The sequence below is a fragment of the Pavona decussata genome, unplaced genomic scaffold (assembly GCF_977016875.1).
Source record: "Pavona decussata unplaced genomic scaffold, jaPavDecu1.1 SCAFFOLD_38, whole genome shotgun sequence".
In the NCBI taxonomy this organism is placed as follows: Eukaryota; Metazoa; Cnidaria; class Anthozoa; order Scleractinia; family Agariciidae; genus Pavona; species Pavona decussata.
The window spans coordinates 1,687,501-1,709,323 of NW_028145460.1; the positions used below are offsets into that span (position 1 = coordinate 1,687,501).

Sequence of the window (21,823 nt, forward strand, 5' to 3'; positions counted from 1 at the left end):
CGTCTTCATGGTATGTCTTGGCCTTTTTATATTCATTGAGAGATTCGTAAATAGTTCCCAGGTTCCCATAAGACGCGGCTTCTCCTTCTTTGTCACCAATTTCTTTTCTGATTACAAGCGCGTTTTCCTGGTATGTTTTGGCCTTTCCATATTCACCGAGAGATTGATACACAGTTCCCAGGTTGCCATAACACGTGGCTTCTCCTTGTTTGTCACCAATTTCTTTTCTGATCACAAGTGCGTCTTCATGGTATGTTTTGGCCTTTTTATATTCACCGAGAGATTCGTAAACAGTTCCCAGGTTCCCATAAGAATTGGCTTCTCCTTTTTTGTGACCAATTTCTTTTCTGATCACAAGTGCGTTTTCTTGGTTTGTTTTGGCCTTTTCATATTCACCGAGAGATTGATACACAGTTCCCAGGTTCCCATAACACGTGGCTTCTCCTTGTTTGTCACCAATTTCTTTTCTGAGCACAAGTGCGTGTTTCTGGTATGTTTTGGCCTTCCCATATTCACCGAGAGATTGGTACACAATTCCCAGGCTGCCATAACACGCGGCTTCTCCTTCTTTGTCACTAATTTCCTTTGTGATTACAAGCGCGTTCTTGTGGTATGTTTCGGCCTGTCGATATTCACCGAGAAAGTAATACACAGTTCCCAGATTCCTATAACACGAGAATTGCCCTTGCCGTTGGTCTATTTTTATCATGATGCTGAGTGCTTCCTTATAAAGCGTTTTTGCTTCTTTATAATTGCTTTGAAGGGTGTATAATTGTGCCAGTTTGTAGGTCAGCTGGCCTTCTTGGGTTATCTCGCCACATCCACGCAGAAAGTGTAAAAGTTTCCCACCACATTTTATCGCACTTGTGTTATCGTTAAGAAGGCAGCATGTTTTAAACAATGATAAGTATATCGATCTGTATGCTAATTTAACAAATTCCCTTTCTTTTGCTAGGGCTTTGTTGTTTAGCACAATCAAACATTCCTTGCATAACTTAATAGCTTGTAGAACTCGACTTGTGTTGCGAAGAAATGTGGCAATGCATGTACCAATAATGATGGTCGTTATAATTTCATCTGTGTTGTCCATGACGGTGTTAACTAGAAACCAGAGAAAGAAAACAAAAGCACAGTAGTCTGGGGCTGTTTATATACTGTCAAACTGATCGGACACAGTGTTTTCAAAAAGCGGCCAGTAACTGGTAAGGACGTCAGTTTTAGAGTTTAAAAAATAAATGTATTTTACAACAGGGGCTCCCAACGAGAACATTTTTAAGAAGCGAAATACTTGAAATGTTGTCGTTACGTTCCCACATCGTTCTGTGCCCTTTTAATTATTTAATAATTATGAAGACATATGTGTGTAAGCTAATACCGACTGTTTGGATGCTTCAGCTGAAAATTTAATCTTTAGAAAGTTTTAGGAAACGGAATTTTATCACCCGAATTTACTAGCTGTTGCCGGTTTTACCGAAGCTTGTAGGTTGCTGTAAACTTAAAGCCTGTATTAAAGATAAGGCCTCTTTTCACGTTAGCAGAGTCCTTCGAGCTGTGCAAATAGTGGTTTCTCATTTTTTCAGTTTTACCGCAACTGTTACAAGGGAAAGTAGAGATTACATATACACACATTGAAGTGACATTGTACTGATTTATAGCAATCCCACCATGCTTCCAGAAACAGACAAAATGTTCATCTAATTCATGCTATTGTAGTCCCACACACGCTTTCTAGCTGCTGTATCGTGTTTTCTATCGACTCTGTTATTACTAAGTTCTCTGTATCGTCTACACGTTTTTCAGTGGTACTTATCCTCTAGTTTCGGAATCAAATGACTTTTGATCCATCAACTATTTTTACTTGCCTACAGTTGGATGAAACGCGTCACGTTACTAACAGGATCCAAATAAAATTGGATGATGTCAACAACTGATATTACTCAGAATTGAGTACTCGAGTCTTACATTAAAAAAATACAAAACTTCCCTTATTGCAAAACTTGCTTTTACAAACATCTCTTGTTTAGTAGTCCCCCTCTTCCCCCATAAAACGCCAGTCGACTGATTACACCTTCTGTCCAAAAAAAAAATCCCGCTTACGCCCCTACAGTGCAATGAAATTGCCAGGTGAAAATAGAAAGAAGTTGTTTGAAACCTTGAAGAATTTGGAAGAGTGTTTTGCAGTTGAATGAGTTAAGCACAAAAAAATACTAGACGTCAAAAGTGAGGCCAGAAACACCAAAAATTCAACACACTGCATACGGGGCTTTCCCTTTGTTTGCAGATATTTCTACGCGGGATGCCCTCAGGGCAGACCGTGGCAAGGTTTCGATCGCGTATCTTTTTCTTTGTTGTCGTACTTTTTTCCTTCATCGTAGTCAGAAATTGCAATGAATAAAATAATTAAACCTGAATTAAACCCTGTCCTTTCCTAGAAGAGATATTTTGGTCCTCTATTGTTGTCATTGTATTCAACAAAAACGGGTCAATCAGATCCATTGTTTGTGCGTATATTTATAGGTGTTACTAGGGCCGAGAAAGAAGGCTTTTGTCTTGAGTTTACATTAAATTGGCGGCCATATTGATTATACGTTTCAAAACTGTAATATGCCGTTTTCAGAGAGAAAACAAAACTTTTTGAAGCAAAAAATCGAAAGAATAAGTTCTACGAAGTACTCGACGGTTTAAACGGTGGAAATGGGAGAGATGACGGCGAAGAAATTACGCTTTGAGGGACAGATTCCGTGACGTATCGTGAAGCGAACCCGAAAGATCATAAGCTTGAAGTAAATAGTTCGAGTCCAGGCCACGACGGAGGTAAAATTTCTTTTTTCTACCGAATGCTTGGTCATACACTGGCAGCCCAAGCTCACTATTCGATCACATGAACGTGAAATCGATGTATAGATCTCGTACGTTTATATTTTGGTGGGAAAAGAACCTTGTTGAAAGGCTTGAACAGAATGAGAAGATATGATGGAGAAACGTCTGAGGGTGTTTCGAGCTCGCTCGTATGTTGTTTTCGACCGTGCGAAGTCGTTTGCCCGTAAATATCGTTGCGCCATGGGCCCTGGATAGTTTGACGCTTCGGGAATGATTCAATAGTAAATGTGAGTCAGGCCTTTATGTGTGTGGCCCGGTTATTACGTTATCATAAATGACTTTCCGGTATGACGCCGAGGAGCGTAACGAAAGGTAAGCGAAACATCACGCTCCTTTTGTGACTCAAATAAGGTCCATCGCGACGGGAGGATACGCTTCCACTTCCACTTAGGGCTAAACATACACCAACTCATCCCGCGTAAACGCCCATACGCGTCTTGTTCCTTGGTATGCCCTCAGGGCAGACCTCGTCAAGGTTTCGGTCTGCTGTCGTATTTTTTTCTTCATCGTAGTCACAAATGGTAATGAATAAATTGATTAAATCTGGATTAAACCCTGTTCTTTCCTAGAAGTGATTTGTTTTGTCCTCTATTGTTCTGATTGTCTTCACCAAAAACGGCCCAATCGGAAGCCATTATCGGCGCGTATATCACAGGGGAGGGGACCTACTCATCCCTATACCTGTCTGACGTCACATAGCCACAGTCTGGGGCCTAGAAAGAAAGGGTTTTCTTTCAAAATGGCGGCTACACGCGTGAATTTAAGACTCTAATATGCCGTTTTTAGAAAACAAAAAAACAAGCCTTTTAGAAGCGGTAAATCGAAAGAATAACTACTGAGAAGTACTCTACAGTTTTAATGGTGGAAATTGGAGAGTTCACGGCCAAGAAATTACCCTTTGACTGACAGATTGAATAACTCGATGCGAAGAGGAAACCAGAGGTCATAGCTTAAGATCATCACTAATAATAATAATAATAATAATAATAATAATAATAATAATAATAATAATAGTCTTTATTCAATCAAAGGATAAAAATACGTATCCTAAGTTAAGTTACTGGCGAACGACGCTGCATACTTTGTCGAACTGATGACTAAACGCTACTGGAAATCTGCCTCACAAAAGAATTAAAAGTTTGATTGGCAATTTTTTCCAAAAGGTTTCATTTATGAAAGATTTTTGTCTGTTTGTCTTTCTGTTTTCTTGATGAGACGACTGAGGACACTTCGTAATCTTACACTTACTGACATTACATAACCAGAATATAAATAGCGCTGACGATAAGGTTTGTAATGGATGCTCGTACGCTTTTCAATGTTCTGCTGTTGATATTTATACTAAAATACAGAGAAAACATCCTCGTGCCTCACACGGGCGCTTTAAATAATCCTCACGTTATCACCTTTGATTTGGACACAGGAATCGTTTGTAACACAACACTGATTGTTTACATTTTCATTTACGTCTATTTGCACGTTTAAACAGGTTCTGACTATGGGTTCGCATCCCGCGTTCACGCCTATAGGCGTCTTGCTTCTTGCATGGAAATTTAATGTCTTTTTCTTCTAACTTATAGTTTTTTCTTACAGAGCTTTGCTGTCGAAAAACTGTTCGCTTCACGGAACAGATAATGGCCACAAACAAATAGTCCCTGTACACTTTTGCCCCAGATAACTGAGGTTATTAGCCGGCGCGGGTCGCTTCAATTGGAGACTTAAATAATACTACGATTTTGTTTTTCTCTTTTTTGTAGGTCATCCACCCCAGGCCTACCTTGCTGATGTTATTGAATTTTTCCGCTAAACCAAACAAAGGTTGATAATTCTATTGCTTTCTTTCCTTCAGAGTTCAAAATTTGTTATCAGACGGAGCAAAAACCGTGAAGTTGCGTACTAGTTTTTATGTATTTCATCATTCTATAACAAAAACATGCCGTGGTTTGATCAATCCCTCAAATTCCCTCTTAACATATTTTTTTTCGTAACGAGGGCTAAATAGATATTTTGGGATAACACAAGCAAACGGCAGAATATCTTTCAACCCTCAGTATCAACGTGTGTATTCTCCTTACTGCTTTACGTATGTTTTCTTGGTTGCTTTTTGAGAGAATTTATATCGATGTCAACACATTTCATCCTTGGTGATCAGTTCGTGTCTTCTCATAGACTGCAAGCAGTCCCTCTCTGGTCAGTCGAGAGGGTGTGCTCACAGTGCAGCGAGACTGGAGCGAGGAGAAATAAACGAGAAGAGACTGTTTTTATCGCGCTCGGCTATTTCGCGCGACCTCTCGACTATCCAGAAAGGGACTGCTTGCAGTCTAGTCACAGGTGGCCCAAGCTCAAGCTGTGTGCGATTATCATCTTGCGTAATAGCGGTTACGTCGCAAATATAGAGTTTGTATGGGAATATTTACGATCGGGTTTAGGAGGTACAGATAATGGAAAGTTCGTAATAAAAATGACATACCTTGCTTCTAAGGTGTATTGCCTATTTCTGTTTGCTATTTTGTGCTGATATAGGCAATACACCTTAGAAACAAATCATGTCGTTTTTATTAAGAACTTTCCATTATCTGTACCTCCTAAACCCGATCGTAAATATTCCCTTACAAACTCTTATATTTGCGCCGTGACCTATTTTACGCAAGATGATCATCACTCACAGCTTGAGCTTGGGCTGCCTGTGGTATTCTTATTACCTGTATGTTTGATCTGGTAACGATAATTGTAAGGAGAAATTAAATCCGATCAAATGCACAAAGTATTTAGCCGAAAGTTATATCCCGACTTATCTGAATAATCTATTGTTTTCAAGCAATGCCTACATTTTGTTCAATTCTTCAAACCACTCACTGTTGTAACAGTTAACCTTTACGACGTTTCTTTTCACAAATCGTAGTGATTCAAATTCCCGCTCGCTGATTGGCTTGAAGCCATTGTCTATAAGAAGTACAGACAATAAAAATGACGTCAGATGTAACGCGCGCTCTTTCTCAGCGGAAAATGGACCAAATAAAGCCAATTCCGGTTTAACTTTTTCCATGTTATTGTAAAAACAAATCGAATGCAGTTTTCTATGGTCTATACTCTTATAGACCATAAAATGGCGTCAAAAAAATGTTAAACACTCAAGTGGAACGGCTCGTGGTTTCACTTGAGTTTTAACAAGAGAGGATGAAGTGGTTTTAACCATTTTATGACGTTATGTAAGTTTCTAATATAAAGACGCCTGCGTGAGTTTGAGTCTGCTAGACTACCTTAAATTTTCAACAGACTTTTTAATTACAATTAACCTCTGAGCTCTGCTCAGGATATAAAATAAGCGGCCTTCGAAAAAGGCCGGAACATGAAATAGAACGAAATAAATTAATGAAGATATATGAAAACTGAAAATGAGACAAACGTAATTATAAAAAAAAAAACATAAAAGAAATAAGCTTAACGAGAATAAAAGAAGGTGTCCAAGTAAAAAGGTTCTTCTTCTGGAGGTCATCCGGCCACATTGTGTAAATAAATAGTGACAAGCCTACGCGACTCCCTTGCGCGTGTTTAATTTGCGGGTTTGGCAATCTAACTGCGTGACAGTCTTAAATGCTTTTCTTGCTGAGATCTGTCCTTTTCAAATTCTGCGCAAGCAGGCGGCACGCACAATTTTTACACGGCCCACACTAGACTCTCTTAGTCCATTACTTCTTAACCGCCCGGGAGCTCCCCCCCCCCCCTCCCCCCTTACTCATGCGCACTTCTAGGCAAGTCTATAGGCTCTCACAGTTTCCATTCAGGGGAAGCCGTATCGGACTATCCAAGCATTTACCCCGGCCTTTATGATAAATTAAAACGCATCCGCATATTGCTTGTGTTATTCATATTTCACTGGTCGACAATATCGCTATAAACCGAATCAGTCATTGCTTCACAAAACGGTAATAACAAAAACTTCTACCTTAAACATTCCAACATATAACGTCTAAAAGGAAACTACAACCACATTGAGTTAAACTTTTGAATTCCGTTTTATTGATCACTCAGCGGGAACTGTCGGCCGTATGAAGGACATTAATTTTTACACAGATATTTTTCTTGAATTCATCATATGTTCTAGTTAAGATGAATTATTTGACTTTTTTATAATTTAGTTTGAAGAATTTTCAGTTCTCATATATATTTTTATATTTTTCATTAAGTGAATTTTTTTCGTCTATTTTCTGTTCCAGAATGTTCCGAGATGCTCCGGAATGTTCCATGTCGCTGGTTTTATACACGGCCAAAATAAGCGAGCGCTGCGACTAATTATCAAAGAGAATGAATATGTTCTCGTTACGTGGGATGCCTGTGCAGCCCACGTTTTAAAATGGGGGCTGTTTGTTCTTCTTTGTATCCACAAATGCGCATCTTTCAATTATTAACTCGTTTTAGATGTATCAAATTCAGTTTTCTTCTATAGAGGGGATCTTTTTGTCAGGAGGGATCGGAAGGGAGTTAATTACTATTGTGATTATTCAAGTCCTAGTGATCTCTCGGTGGAACTGAAGTGGTAAATCGAAAGAATAACTTCTAAGAAGCACTCGACAGTTAAAACGGTGGAAATTGGAGAGTTCAAGGCGAAGGAATCATGCTTCTGTTTGACAGTTGTAGAATCATCCAGAATAGGTGGGGGAAAGATCATTGATAATTTAAAACACATATCGCATGACTTTGTCGAATTGATGCTTAAACGCACCTGGAAATCCACTTCACAGAAAGATTAAAGGTTTGATTGTCAATTTTTACTAAAAGTTTTCATTTAGGAAAGCTTTTTGCCGGTTTTCTTTTTTTCTTTTTCTTTTTTTTCTTTTTTTGATGAAACGAAAACAATTTGTAATCTTACACTTTTATTTACATGACCAGAATAGAAAACGTGAGTCAGGCCACGTTATTAATTGTATAAGACGCGTAACACAAGGGAAACAACATAACGCTATCTTTGTGACTCAAAATATTCCATTAGCTAGGATAGTCTGCGAAGCATACAATTATAAGAATCATATATATGTATGAATTATAAGAAACTCTCACAAAGATGAACATTGAATATGCTTGTAAACGCTGTTATATTATTGTACGCATTTTCAGTAAATATTTGTGTAAATTTGCGAGCAGTCCGCAACATTTTACTTTACCAGTATCTTGATATGCAAGTAACGAAACGTGACCTGTTTATCAAAAAGTCGTCATTCTGTATCTTATTTTTGGATAAACTACATAAGCTACATGTGTTGTTCTAAAGAATTCTATAATAATATACAAGGTTCAATACGCCATGCCAACTCTTCATGATTATTGTTACACGCATTTTAACGAGAAATTCACTGTCATTTTGTATTTTACTATTTGTAAACTGTTGAAACTTTATCAAAGCCGACAAGGTCTAAAAATGTTCAATTCGCCAGAATTTGCATAATTTTGTTTACGACATCACTGATGCGTGATATGGCACTTGCCGCTTTCTCGTAAAAACTGACTGCCAAACTGTTTTTTTTAGCAAAATAATTTACTTGACGTAATACTTTTGTATGAGACACAAAAATATGATGAAAGATGTCAAGTTTTCATGTACACAAAAGGTTATGATTTAGCAGTGAACTTTTCAGATAAAAAAAGTGCTCATTTCAGCTGTTCAAAAAGACATTTTCTGGCGGGAACAATTTTTTGGCGGCAAAATTTCAAGTAGCGCAACGCAATATCGCGCAATCTTTCCGAAGGGAGGGTAGGTTAAAAAATCGGTGAGGCGTACAATAAATGAGGCCACTAGTGCTAAACATAATCAACGCATCCCACGTAAACGCTCTGAAAAGCGTCTTGTTCCATATGAGATCAGTGAAAGGAAGGCCGAAACTGAAAAATAAGCGTGAGAGGAAAAAGGGACTTCCCCTACTAAACAGACAGACATATGCAAATTGTGCAAGAATATCGAGAATCTGATCTGTCATATCCTTGGTGAAAAATAACTTAAAATGAAAGAACTTATGTATCCTTGTCACCCTTTTGCTTATCCTGTACATTTTTATCACCATTAGCCTCGCCACACAAAGGTTGATAATTCTATTGCTTTCTCTCCTTGAGATTTCAAAATGTTCTGACAAATGAAGTGAAGTTCCGTACCGGCTATTTCTACGAATCTAATTCGTCGTGGTTTGATCAATCCCACATATTCCCTCTCATGGAATTTAGTAAAAATTACATTTTTAATTTAGTATGTTATTCCCCGAATTTACAAGCTCCTGTTTGCTTTACGAAAATGCTAGCCGACGGTTTCGTAATTTTTAACGACATGTTTGCCCCTTTGAAAACGAAAGAAATTAGTTTTACAGTATAACGAAATTTTGAGCTGGTACCGTAAAGTTCCGATAGTAACGACCCCCCGAAAGTAAAGTCAAAACTTTGTGGCTTCTAAAAAAAAATTAATAAATCCCGAAAATACCGAGTCCCCGAAAGTAGCGAGTCCCCCAAAAAGTAGCGAGACCAAGTTTTTTTTTAATTACGTTATACACATACCGAATGTCTTTATTGTTTTCCAATCCATAGTCAAAATTTTTATGTACAATACTAATAGCTTCGTGCATTGACAAATTGATCACGATAAGGCACTTTACAACAAGGGAAAGCCATCATTCGTAACCGAAAATTCTATATACTGCAGTAAATACCGCATTGGTGTGTCATACGACGAAAAGCGCTGAGTTTAGCTTTCCTACCCTGAGTCAGAGAAGAATTCGATTTCCTCTACATCAGCTGATTCCTTCATGCAGTACTAGTCCGGTAGACCATCGATGTTTATTTCGCTGTCCCTGCTATCAGAAATTAGCAGTCGAGTGCAATACACATTTCAGAAATGAACGTATAACTGTCTTTCAGCTGACGCGAGATCTCTTGCCATGCCGTGCCCACCCATTTTCTGAAAAGCATACGCTGATCACCAGCGCTTACTGTTCACTCATAAATAGTTCTGGATTTGCGAACAAGTGTTCCGTAGCGAGTCTGTCAACACTGTTCTTAAATTCTGCATTGAATGCAAGATCGGGTGGTTGAATCTTGCTCCGGCGTTGCCCCTGGAGGTGCAAGCCCAATGTCGTCTGGCACTCTTGCGTCAGAATTCTCTTTATTCTGTCTGTTGTTTGAGCTCTGCGCGAATCATATTTTCATTTCGGAAAAAAGAGCTAGCGCTAGCTTTGTTTCATGGGTTTTGTTCCCCGAAAATAACGACCCCCGCCCCCCCCCCCCCCCCCCCGAAACTAACGAGCCCCAAAGGCTGCTAATTCCGAAAGTAACGAGGGTCGCTACTATCGGAACTTTTCGGTATTTTGCCCGAGAAAAATCCCGATTTCTGAGGGGATTTACGCCTTCCGAACAGATTTTCACCGAAACGAACCTTTGGGTCGGCTCCTGATCCTGTTAACGGACTTTATTCGTAACGAGCGCTCAACAGACATTTCAAGATCACACCGGCAAGCAAACAGCTATGTCGTTATTTGCTGTCAGTAGAATGAATGTTACAGTTCCATCGTGGGCGGCACCCAACGGTTCATTTCGTGGGTGAATATCTGTTCGGATGGATTGGATTTAGTCGTACACAAAATGTACGGTTTTCTTGGGCAAAATGTCAGCTGAAAATTTGGTTACACTCGAAAACTAATTCGTGTCGCTTTCGAACGGGGCAAATGTGTTATTAAAATGCGAAGAAAAGGTCAGCTAGCACTTTCGTAAAACCAACAACTGCTAGTAAATTCTGACAAAATAATATTCTTTCCTAAAATTTTCTGCAAGTTAAAATTTCAGCTGAAGCATCCAAATAGATCAATCTGTATTTCTAATAGCTTACACAAATATGTCTTTCAAAGAGCACAAAACGTTCTGTTAACACAGTAGACAACATTTAAAGTATTTTCCTTAAATGTTCTCTTTGGATGATCCCGTTCTATTCTTTTAAAACATCTTAAACTTACTACAACGCCACTTACAGTCACAAATCGTCGCAGTGCGCAATCGGCATCGGAATACACACGGTACGTGGTGGAGAGAAAAAGGTCCTTTGTTAATAACACTAAGAACTCGAAAACAAAAGACATCGTCAACTCGGAAAAAATACGCAATGTTCGAAAATTATGATGACGTAAAACTCGAAAACGAAACACCGAAGGCTCGATAACGATTCAAATAAAAACTCGAATACAAGAAAGACAACGCTAGAAAACGATGCGAATAAAACTGAAAACCTGAAGCTTGCACTTGAAACTTGAAAATGAACACCTAGGAGAGAGACTCGAAAACTGCAAATTGCGGGACAATTTAAGTTTTCCTATTGATCAACTGATTTATGTTTGGACTACTCACACACAAAACAGCTCAGCACAAGACTACAGTACTGTGGTAACTTAAGCTTTTGAACTGGATGCAAATGCATACAATTATTAGAAACTAACAACATAAGCTAATAATTCAATTTTATTAATTTTTTTATTAATCTCGATTTTTTCGGGTGCCCTGTGGTTGTATTATATTAACCTTGCCAGGGCGAAGACGAAGAACTTAAAAAGAAGTGATACTTGACTATTGGTGGGTGGTAACAATAACCTCACACGTGACCTTTCATTACTGAAATCAAAAACATTTCTTTACCATCCTCCGTAAAACAATTATTACACGGGAACTTAAAGTTATGTCACATGAAACAACTTTTAACGACGAGGGGGGAGGAGAGAGGACACTTCTTTCTCCTCTCCTCTCACCCTTCCTCCGTTTTTTCGCTCTCGTCCCATTCTCCGCGCGTTCGAACAGCAAAAAAAAAAAAACGCACAGAACCCCACTGAAAACGCTTACTACGTAGGCTACAAAATCACAGCTCGTGCTAACTTATCTTTAAACAGCTTATCAGCGTTAAAGCAGCTGGCAGTCAGTTTGCCTTTCACACCAAAAGAAGAAAAAAAATCGCCTCCGCGTCCAAAAAATATGATTTAGCCACCACACCATAAAACAACACGCCAGCCTTTACAACGCGATCAGTGCGGTAAGTCTTACAATCGGAATCCCTAAACAACAAAAAATAACCCAAATCGGGGAGAGCTCTATTGAATGTGAATAGTGTGGGAAATAATTAGCCAAGTAAGACTTCCAGATAAACATAAGTCACAGTGGAGAAAAACCTTGTGCATGCCATCAGTACTCAGGCAGGAGATAGAAAGAACACCAAAGTTTTCACAGGGGAGAAAAACCCTTCAAATCAGTATGGAAAGTGCTGTAGTTGAGGGCAACAGACAGATGCTGGTAAACGTTTGGGCTGGAAGGGTTCATATAATAGTAATATATACATTCTTCTATGGCGCATTTCCACAGCTCAATGCGCCTTAGACTTCAACACCTCCAAAGCCTCACGTTTTAAGCCCAAAAGTGTTCGTGTAAACGGGAATCCACTATACCTTATCAAAAACCATCTCAACCCTCAAAAGTCACTTTACTTTTCCGTCATATACAGTTACAGTATAGTGTTTTATTCATAAAACAGCCGTATTCTGGCAAGCTACAGCCACTTACAATATATGATACTTGCAGGTTAACGTTGCTGCTTCCTTGTATGATAAAAAATTTATTGACTCATTTGTTTTGCCTATCAAGAATTATTAACAAAAATACAAATAGTGACTAAGAGATCATCGTTCCAATTATCTTTACTAAGCATTCATGAAGCCTTCTAAGGTCATGATATTCTCAGGCTGAGTATTCTAGGAATACAACAGCGCCATTGTTAGGAACGGCACTTATGACTGATTATCGGAATGGTAACTTTTCGATCATGACAGAATTTTTTGATTTGCTTGATCAAATCTTCATGTTGGTTTTCGTGTGCAGAGGAAGAAAACTGTGTGGACGAAAATATGAATGGAACTATTAAATACTCAGAATGAAACAACTGAGGAAGAGAGAAACAGCGAGACTAGGCGTTCCTGTATTGTCGTCACAGCCTGACTATCCCCAGTCTTCCGTTTTGAGCGGTATTGTACCACACCGGAAGTGGCATTTGACGCTCTTTTACGCCTCAAACGCGGGGAAGAAAAATTAACAAGGAATCAGTTTTTTTTCGATTTTCATACGACAACAACATTAACATTTGATCAAGCAAATAAAAAAAATCGGTCATATACACTGTAAGAAAGCCTCATCCCTTTACATCCTAACAACAATCTTTCCCACTTTGTGTTGAGAGAGCTGACGCTGTAGGGTGTCACAGGCATCCTCTAGATACACGGTGTGATGAATAACTGGCCTGTGGCATAACAAAAGAGAAATAATGTACTATTCATGCTTTGCTGTTGACTAATGGGGCCGGTTTCTGTCTTATTTATGTCGTTCAGGATCTTAAGCGTCCGCGGATACCTGCATAGGGTTCATCTTTTTGTGAGACTTATCGTGGTCTTCACGGTTTTTTATTTTTAGCTGTGTTATTGCGGGTTAAATGTGGTCCTTTGGTCCTTATATTTTATATTTATTTACGCTTTAACGTTAATGGTCTAATATTGTAATTTTCTAACGCCAATAGATTAAATTAACAATATAATAATTTTAATAATAATAATAATAATAATAATAATAATAATAATAATAATGATACTGATAATAATAATAATAATAATAATAATGATGATGATGATGATGATGATGATCGTTTATTCAACCTCCTTGTGTTTTAGGCCCCTTCGATGATGAACAATAATTTGTGGAATTTAGCTTTAGATTGTGAGTAGGAGGTATTGTTCTACCAATTGGAGATGGGCTGATTCGGCTAGTGTTCGCGTAGTTTTTTCTTGCTTTAGTTTTTCTTTCAGTTACCTTAGTTCTAATTTGTGTGATGAATTGTCTCGATTCTCAAGTAAATCTATTAATAAATATTGCATTGGTTGCCAATCCCCGGTATGTCATTCGCGTTTTATTTAATTTCATTAAACTATTTTCCCTCGCACCTTGTAGCCCTTTTCGATTGGGTATGGAGTTTACCCTTTTCTTGGTCGGGGTGAGTGACTCCTGTTGGTTTACCGTACCTCTCAGTGACCACCAGACGTTCTGTTTCAGACGTGCTGAAGTTGCTCCCTCCTTATCGGGAACCCCGGGATTTGCTTTCTTGTGGGCGCTGGTTTGGTGCTCTTCCATTTTTCGTGTTGTGTGATCCCTGTTTAAACTCGTATTTTTTCTTCACCTCTCGTTAGATGGTTGGAGATAAGAGAAAGATAATCCCGCTTGATGAAAATGGGAATGTTTTACGTTCAGACCCGTGGATGGAGATTCGAAATCGTGCACTTGAAATTGAACAGCGACGGTCGTTCAAGTGGGTAAATATTTTCGGGGTTCCCGATTTGAATGATCGGCTCGTAACAAAACCATGCAAGGCATTGATGGTAGCGAGTCTGGGGAACAAGAAACAAGTAAAGTTAATTATAGTAAATAACTGGCGTGTGGTATCACCAGGGATACAAGGCTTGTAAAATACATAGTTTATGGCAAATTAAACGGAAACAATAAGAAAAAATCTTTTAAATTTGCCTTAAATGAGAAACAGAGTACTTAGTAACTTACAGAAAAACATTAGGAGACTAACTTCAAGTATGCGTTAAACGAAAAGTCAAAAACAGAAGTGAGAGAAATCCCCTGAAGAAACACTAAACCTCATAATACTACTCCAGGGTAGTTATTTAAATTTTGTGAATTCAAGAGAGTATGCTCATTTGTAGGTGAACATTTCATGAAGAGGGGTCTGTACAGAATACACACCAGATCTCTGTGCCATGCTGCCCTAAACACACCACACGTAACAGTGTTAAACGCCCCTCCATGCTCTCTCCAGTCCAGCCGCCAATACGAACTTCCTCGACGGAAGCTTTCTCAATACTGCTGTCAGGGTATGGAACAGCTTATCAGAAGGTATTATTGGTGTACTTCAGGGCCCAGCTGTTCAAAGCCCGATTAAACTAATCCTGGATTAACGCGAACTTTGATTTTCCTTTAATGACTCATCATCAAGGATTGCTCCAAAGATTTTGTCCTTCAGTTTTGACTTAAGACTTGTCTTTAACATTAGCTTGAAATTAGCTTTCAAAAACCGCTTTAAATGAGCAAGATGTAAACCTCGATTAACTTTTAATCGGGGATTAGCGTTAATCGCCTTTCGAACAATCGGACCCAGGACTCCAGAATTCAATCCCTCATTCAATATTTGTGCCGCGTGCATAAACATCCATTGATCTCCAGAACCGAGCGATTGTTATCCCTCCTTATTGTTTGTTTATACTCTTAGTTTTCATTCATACTCATAAAACAAAGAGCCGCTGCAGGCCACTGATTGGCCTGCTGGTGCTATCACTCTCCAGTTGGCTATTGTTCACTTCTACAAATAAAAAAACAAAATACGGTAAACTACTAGCATTTTAGATACCCGAAGGTGGGATTTGGAGGAATAACAGCGCCATCGCATGGCACAATGGTCGATAGAGGTCAATTTTGTATCACATTTTAGCGCGGACACTTCCCTAGTTTATATCAGTTTACTCTTACTAATATTTTATCTTGTGAATGTGCTAAAAGGCTAAGATCAGAGCCTGCATGCTTGAGACTGGATGACTAACCACGAACTGAAATTGTCTTTGCATAAACGATGCACGCAAATCTAGTAGTGTATATAAAGACCTATCACCATGAATAAACAGATTTTAAACTGTGTTACCTTGAGAACACGAGTCTTACTTGCCGTCTTGCGAAAAATATTCCTTGATCGTTGTTGCTTCTCAGCTGCACTTAAATGAATGTTGCAACAGAACCTTTACAGCAAGTTTTAATGTCGCGTAGTCGTTCTTGGAAAACCCGGAAAATAAACAGCGCTCAAAGCTACGCATTCATTTATAATCATCAGTCATATGACACAGGATTGAACGATTTCTGGGGAAAAAAACCCTCCCAAGTGAATTTTAGAGCTTCCGGGCCCAATCAAATCAACACATGGCGTGCCAAAAATATTCAAATTCATTAACTGCAGGCAAGTGCGGCCTTTTAATCTCGACTTCTAAAGAATGTTTTACCCTCGTATGTGATTTTTAGCCAAAACATTATTTTGTAAACTTGATGTTTTTGGTAAACTTTGTTGTGTGACAAGTGAAAAATCTTTCGTGTCATGCCGGGGATTCCCTAAGCTCGCCCTGTATGACGAGTTAAATTGGAATGAACTGTCGCTGATAACCTAAGAATAAATTAAAGATATCACCACAAAATCACGAGTTCGTCTAGGAAAAAATCGCTTTGTCGTGCAGGAGAGTTTGTTTTGAGGTCATTAAAAGCTAGTATAGATTAAATCATGCTGTCAAGGGCAGGAGCAACATGGCGGCAAATTAGATCAAAGTAAAAGCCAAATAACAACACTGTAAAATTTTTGTACTTTCTCCGCTTAAAACCTACCTTACGATTCCAAAGAAGTAACAGGTTAAACTTCGAGACCGTAGCCATTATATTGAATTTGTTTTTAAGCGTGTTCGTCCCATATAAACCCCCCCCCCCGGGGGGGGAGCAAATTGTGAACATCAAAAGAGGAGAAGATTTAGTAAGCAAAACAATATAACTTGGCACTTGCATCACATTATTTTGTACATTTCTTTGCCGTCACTGTACGCGGACTACACGTGAAATTGCCCAACTTGTTCACGTTTGAAGGAGGACGTAAAAAGACGAGCACAAATTTTCCTTTCTCTTTTTCCAGTGAACTTGGAATCGGGAAGTAAGAATCCGTCCGCACAAGAAGAATTCGCCTAGAATAAAAACTAGTAATAGTTTTCACTAGAGCTGCCCCCGCTTTTGAAGATCTGTTTAACACCTGTAAATGGTTTTTACTGGATATAAATACTGTGCATACGAATGTTAAAAAAGAAACGTTTGAATATTTATTGAAGTTAACATCCATATAACTGGTTGGCATGTTTCTCTGTAAATTTGACATTACAGTCATACAGTTTTGTTTTGTGAAACAGCAACGTATTGTATGTATGATTATGTGAACTCATGGTTTGAAAGGCTGCTAAAGATGCAGAAGATGCCGATGTCGTTGTTGCAAGACCTTGACACTCTGCTAGAAGATGGCAAAACGCGAACTCGTGGTTGAAATGCTGCTAAATGATGGCGAAATGCGAACTCGTGGTTGCAAGACCTTGAAACACTGCTAGAAAGAACTCGAAATGCTGCTAGAGGACGACGAAACGCAAACTCTTGCTCGCAAGACCGTCAAACGCTGCTCGAAGACCTCGTGGTTGCAGAATGACAGCTACCCGACAGCACCTTGCACGCTTGCTGAAATATTACCCGAGACCACCGTGCGCGCCTACTTTGATCAAATCGAGATTTTTTTCGCATACTAACAAATTTACTTACAGTACTTACTTTCTTACATTTTGAAATTCCTTTACATGTATACACGCGGGGAATCCTAGGGTGCCAGAGGCCAAAACCCTGCGGGGGCAAAAAAATAATAATGAAAAAAAAAAAAGCGAGCTGGAATTATCGCGATGAAGTTTTAAAAGAACGCCAATTCTCTTTAAAGATAATGTTTTTGAATTCGCTACTAACAAATACAAATCGCTCATAAGGATTTTGGTTCTTATTTCCGATTCAAAAGGAAGGAATTCCTTTGTTGCTGTTGTATAAAAATCAAATCTTTGTTAGCGGTGGAAAGTGTCAGGTAATAAACAAATTATTAAAGGTTGTGAAAAGGCACTTGCATGCAGCGTTAGAATTCAAGATTGATTGTTGCACATTATTGCTATTTTCCAATTATTTATTTTTTGACACATTGTTTTTTACACTTCCAAAAAAAGGTAAAATGTTACATCAGACGTTTTTACAGTTTATGATATATAAAAGGTAATGGAAAATTATGTATACGCATACCTGAACCAACTGGAATAAATAGTCCTAGTTTCTTCCATATCTAATGGCACGAATTTTTTGCCAAGTCCTCGTTCTGCTTTTGCGACTTTTTGCGCCTGGCTGTCATGGCTCGATATCGGCGGAGGGATTTGACACTTATTTGAACCTCGACGCCAGCCAATGCCCAGAGACTACTACTCTACTTAAGGGCTTTTTGTAGCCAGAAAATGAGCGGAATTGATTTTACGAGTTCTGCCACCAAATGCTCGATATTTCCTGACCGCCACTCTAAATATATTGCTCCGATTTCCTGGTTTCCTCAATATACGTTCTTCAGATTGCAAGGTAGGAAAGTATAATGCAAGTAGAGTGGGCAACAGTAATTTTGACCATACCGATAGCCTCATTAATCCTATTAGGTTGCGGTGAAGTGGACCAAAAAATGTCTGACGACACACAACGTAGCCCCGAAAAAGTCAGGAGCGAATTAGCCTTGGAGTGTATTCCGTGGCAAGGTTATTAGATCCCTACGTGTGCTGTCGCCAGATTGTCGCGTTGCCTTTGCTTAATCTATGGAATCAAGTCATGAGGTCAAACGACAGGAGTTGACTATAAACAGTGTCGCATTTGTGTCGCGTCGTTCGACTGATCGTGCGTCAAATTTCTGCAAAGACTGCAGAACAGTTCCGTTTTCTCTTAAAAGTCATGGATATAAGCTCCTCGAAGATCTGGGAATGAATCTTAAGGAGGCTCGAGGCAGTTTTTTTGGACTTAGGGTGGAAGTTTTGAAATTACAATCTCGCATACAAGATAAACTTCGATCTCCTTCATACTACATCATCATTTCAACATATGATCAAAGTTAATTTTCTCATCGGTTTCCAAGCAACAGCTATTACCATAGCAACGGAAGCACATAGCCTCTCATTTTAAACATTGTCAATTATCTCGAAATCTAGTCAGACACTTTATGACGAAACTTCAGGGATTTAAACTACTCAATCTACACAACTTGTGGGCGAAATTAGAAAAAAATCTGTAAGAGCGTTTTCAAGTAAATAATGAATCAATTTTTACGGGGTGATTTTGTTTATTCCAGCATTTTTCACCAATATCTCTTGCAAAATAAAACTTGACACTTCGTTTTTTCTGTTAAAAGGTCCTTGCTTATAGCAAAACATTCTAAATGTATATTGAGCTTCATGGGTGTCTCCGATTTTAAGATATTTATGTTTGAAAACAGTGAAAATAAAGCGCAGATGAATGAAAAAGTTCCTACTTTGCATAAATCGAGATATCTTTAAAATGCCCCGGCAGATTTTTTTGTTAAATTACAAGCGGTTAGAGTAAGAATTCTTTTCGATATTCACCCAGGTTTTAGGCTCAAGAACCGAAACCGGTGTTAGATAAGAAGGTTGAATCTTGGTCAAGTTTCAGTCATTATTCGCTTTCTCTGAACAAGAACTTTATTTTGTTTGTCCCGGTCTATTCCACTGCTATTCACGTGCTGTGAATATTTATGATTACGTGGAGTCGTGCAAAAGGTAACATTTACATAAATATATGCCCCTGCTTCTCAAGTCTTCCATTGTAAATTTTACCTTTTGCACGACTTCACGTTATGATAAATATTCAAAGCACGTGAATAGCAGTGACATAGACCGGGACAAACAAAATAAAATTCTTGTTCGGAGAAAGCGAATAACGACTGAAATTTGTCCAAGATTCAGGTTTCTTATCTAACACCAATTTCGGTTCCTGAGCCTAGAACTTTCGTAGATATCGAAAAGAATTATTACTTTAACCGCTTGTAATTTAATAGAAAAATCTGTGGGGGCATTTTAAAGATATCTCGATTTATGCAAAGTAGGAACTTTTTCATTCATATGCGCTTTATTTTCACTGTTTTTAAAAATAAATTTCTTAAAATCGAAGACACCCATGAACCTCAATATACATTCAAAATGTTTTGCTATCAGGAAAGACCCTTTGACAGAAAAGACAAAGTGTCAAGTTTTATTTTGCAAGAGATATTGGTGAAAAATGCTGTAATAAACAAATCACCCCGTAAAAATTGATTCATTATTTACTTGAAAACGCTCTTACAGATTTTTTTCTTATTTCGCCTACAAGTTGTCTAGATTAAGTAGTTTAAATCCCTGAAGTTTCGTCATAAAGTGTCTGACTAGATTTCGAGATAATCGACAATGTTTAAAATGAGAGGCTATGTGCTTCCGTTGCTATGGTAATAGCTGTTGCTTGGAAACCGATGAGAGAATTAACTTTGATCATATGTTGAAATGATGATGTAGTATGAAGGAGATCGAAGTTTATCTTGTATGCGAGATTGTAATTTCAAAACTTCCACCCTAAGTCCAAAAAAACTGCCTCGAGCCTCCTTAAGGGTATCCAATGGTCCCATTCAATTTAAAGGTGCTCGCAAAATTTGGCCTTTGATCGAATTGCTTGCAAAAATTACACGGGTGCTCGCTTGCTCGTGCTTGCAAAATTTTTGCAACTGCTCGCATGCTTGCATTCTCGTTAACATGTGCTCGATTTCTCGAAATTTCGTTAATCCTGCTTTGTAGTTATTTTTTATACATATATAAACAATAAATCAGTTATGATATAGTTAAAAAGAGGTTGAGACATCCTTACCTCTTCCTGGCTTCAGCCTTTCTTCAACAGTCCAGCCTGTAACTGTTTTGGAGGCACTGTATGCATTATCGGGAAAACACACGAAGCTCCATGACATGCATTTCGTTTATAGGTTTATTCTTTATCATATTTCATTGTTATAGGCTTTCTGCTTGAGAGGGATACAGTTCCGCAGTTCAAATATGTGATCTTTCATCTATTCACTTGTTTCTTCACCATCTACGGGTATATTACGAACTCACAATATGACCAGCTCCCAGTTGGCTTGATAGCTCAATTGGTAGAGCACTGCACCGGCATCGTAGAGGCCATGGGTTCGGATCCCGCTCAGGCCTGAATTTTTTCAGGCTTTAATTTCACGACTACACAACTTAAAAGTTGTGTGTATAACTGCAATAATTAATCGTGTTCATAAAAGCAGTGCCAGTTTGTAGGGCTCCTTTTATTTTTTCTGCTTGAAATTGTAAACTGGTTTGCAGTAGCAGCTTTTCAACTCCATCAAGGAGGAGGAAAGATTATTAGCTTTTACTTGGCGCAAAACAACGTATCCTATTAATAAATGAGAGATTCCGGCTAGCGGAAAATTTACGAAGTACTCGAAGTGCTCGCTGCCCGCCATCTGTATTTTCTAAAGTGCTCGCTGCTCGCAAGAAAATCAGTTTGACAACTGCTCGTGCTCGCAAAAATAAACGCACTGCTCGCATACTCGCAAAGACCATTCGATACCCCCTATCGCGCGTACTCTGCGTCATAAAGTCCCATTGTGACGTCAGACACTCGATTTACTTTTTTTCCGCGGAAAAGATCAGCTGTCTCTTTTATATGGAAAGCAAAAGTCACACTATGATGAAGCAGGCAGTGGTATCGATATCTGTGTTAACAGTTTTCTTTTGGCTATTAGATTACACCCTTAAAGATAAACGAGCAGGAGCGAATTGTTCATCGTTGCTTTTTTTTTCTTTTCTTTTTTGAGAAATTTTTTATCACTCCAGAAAACGTTCAGTTCATCCCAGTATCTAAGACAAGCTTGTTTTCATATCTAAAGGTTTTTTAGTATTCTAAGTAAATGTTGCTGTTTTTCAGTAATAATTTATAATCAAAAGAAAAAAGGACAAACATGATTGACCATATAATGGAAAGAATTTCAGGACTGATTAATGAATGAAAATAAAACAACTTTCGGTTGCCATGGTAGTAGTTTCACGCGTTTAAGTGGGCAAGTCGTAATGTAGTTACGTTTTGGGTTCGAAGTGCACTTACCTCCTAAAAACTGAAATGAAATCATCACTTAGTGTCTGATTGTTTGGTTTTCACAATTTCCAATTTAATTTAGAGAAAGCCGTAGACTTGATAT

The 21,823-nt window shown here is 38.5% G+C and overlaps 2 protein-coding genes and 1 long non-coding RNA gene across 3 annotated transcripts in view; 1 reads left to right on the forward strand and 2 right to left on the reverse strand.

Annotated features, from left to right (window-relative positions):
• LOC146483537 (uncharacterized) overlaps window positions 1-1,145 on the reverse strand; it is an 8,662-nt gene extending 7,517 nt beyond the window's left edge. Inside the window, exon 1 of the mRNA XM_085105714.1 lies at window positions 1-1,145. This exon is cut by the window's left edge and continues 218 nt beyond it. Coding sequence (XP_084961840.1) covers window positions 1-1,090 — 1,090 coding nt within the window. The 5' untranslated portion in view covers window positions 1,091-1,145.
• LOC146483536 (uncharacterized) overlaps window positions 1-21,823 on the forward strand; it is a 31,723-nt gene that overhangs the window by 8,727 nt on the left and 1,173 nt on the right. The gene's annotated exons all lie outside the window — the stretch shown is intronic.
• The window catches only part of LOC146483538 (ferry endosomal RAB5 effector complex subunit 4-like), a 53,676-nt gene continuing 44,239 nt past the window's right edge, over window positions 12,387-21,823 (reverse strand). The window contains exon 14 of the mRNA XM_085105697.1: window positions 12,387-13,180. Coding sequence (XP_084961823.1) covers window positions 13,081-13,180 — 100 coding nt within the window. The 3' untranslated portion in view covers window positions 12,387-13,080. The remainder of the gene's footprint in view (window positions 13,181-21,823) is intronic.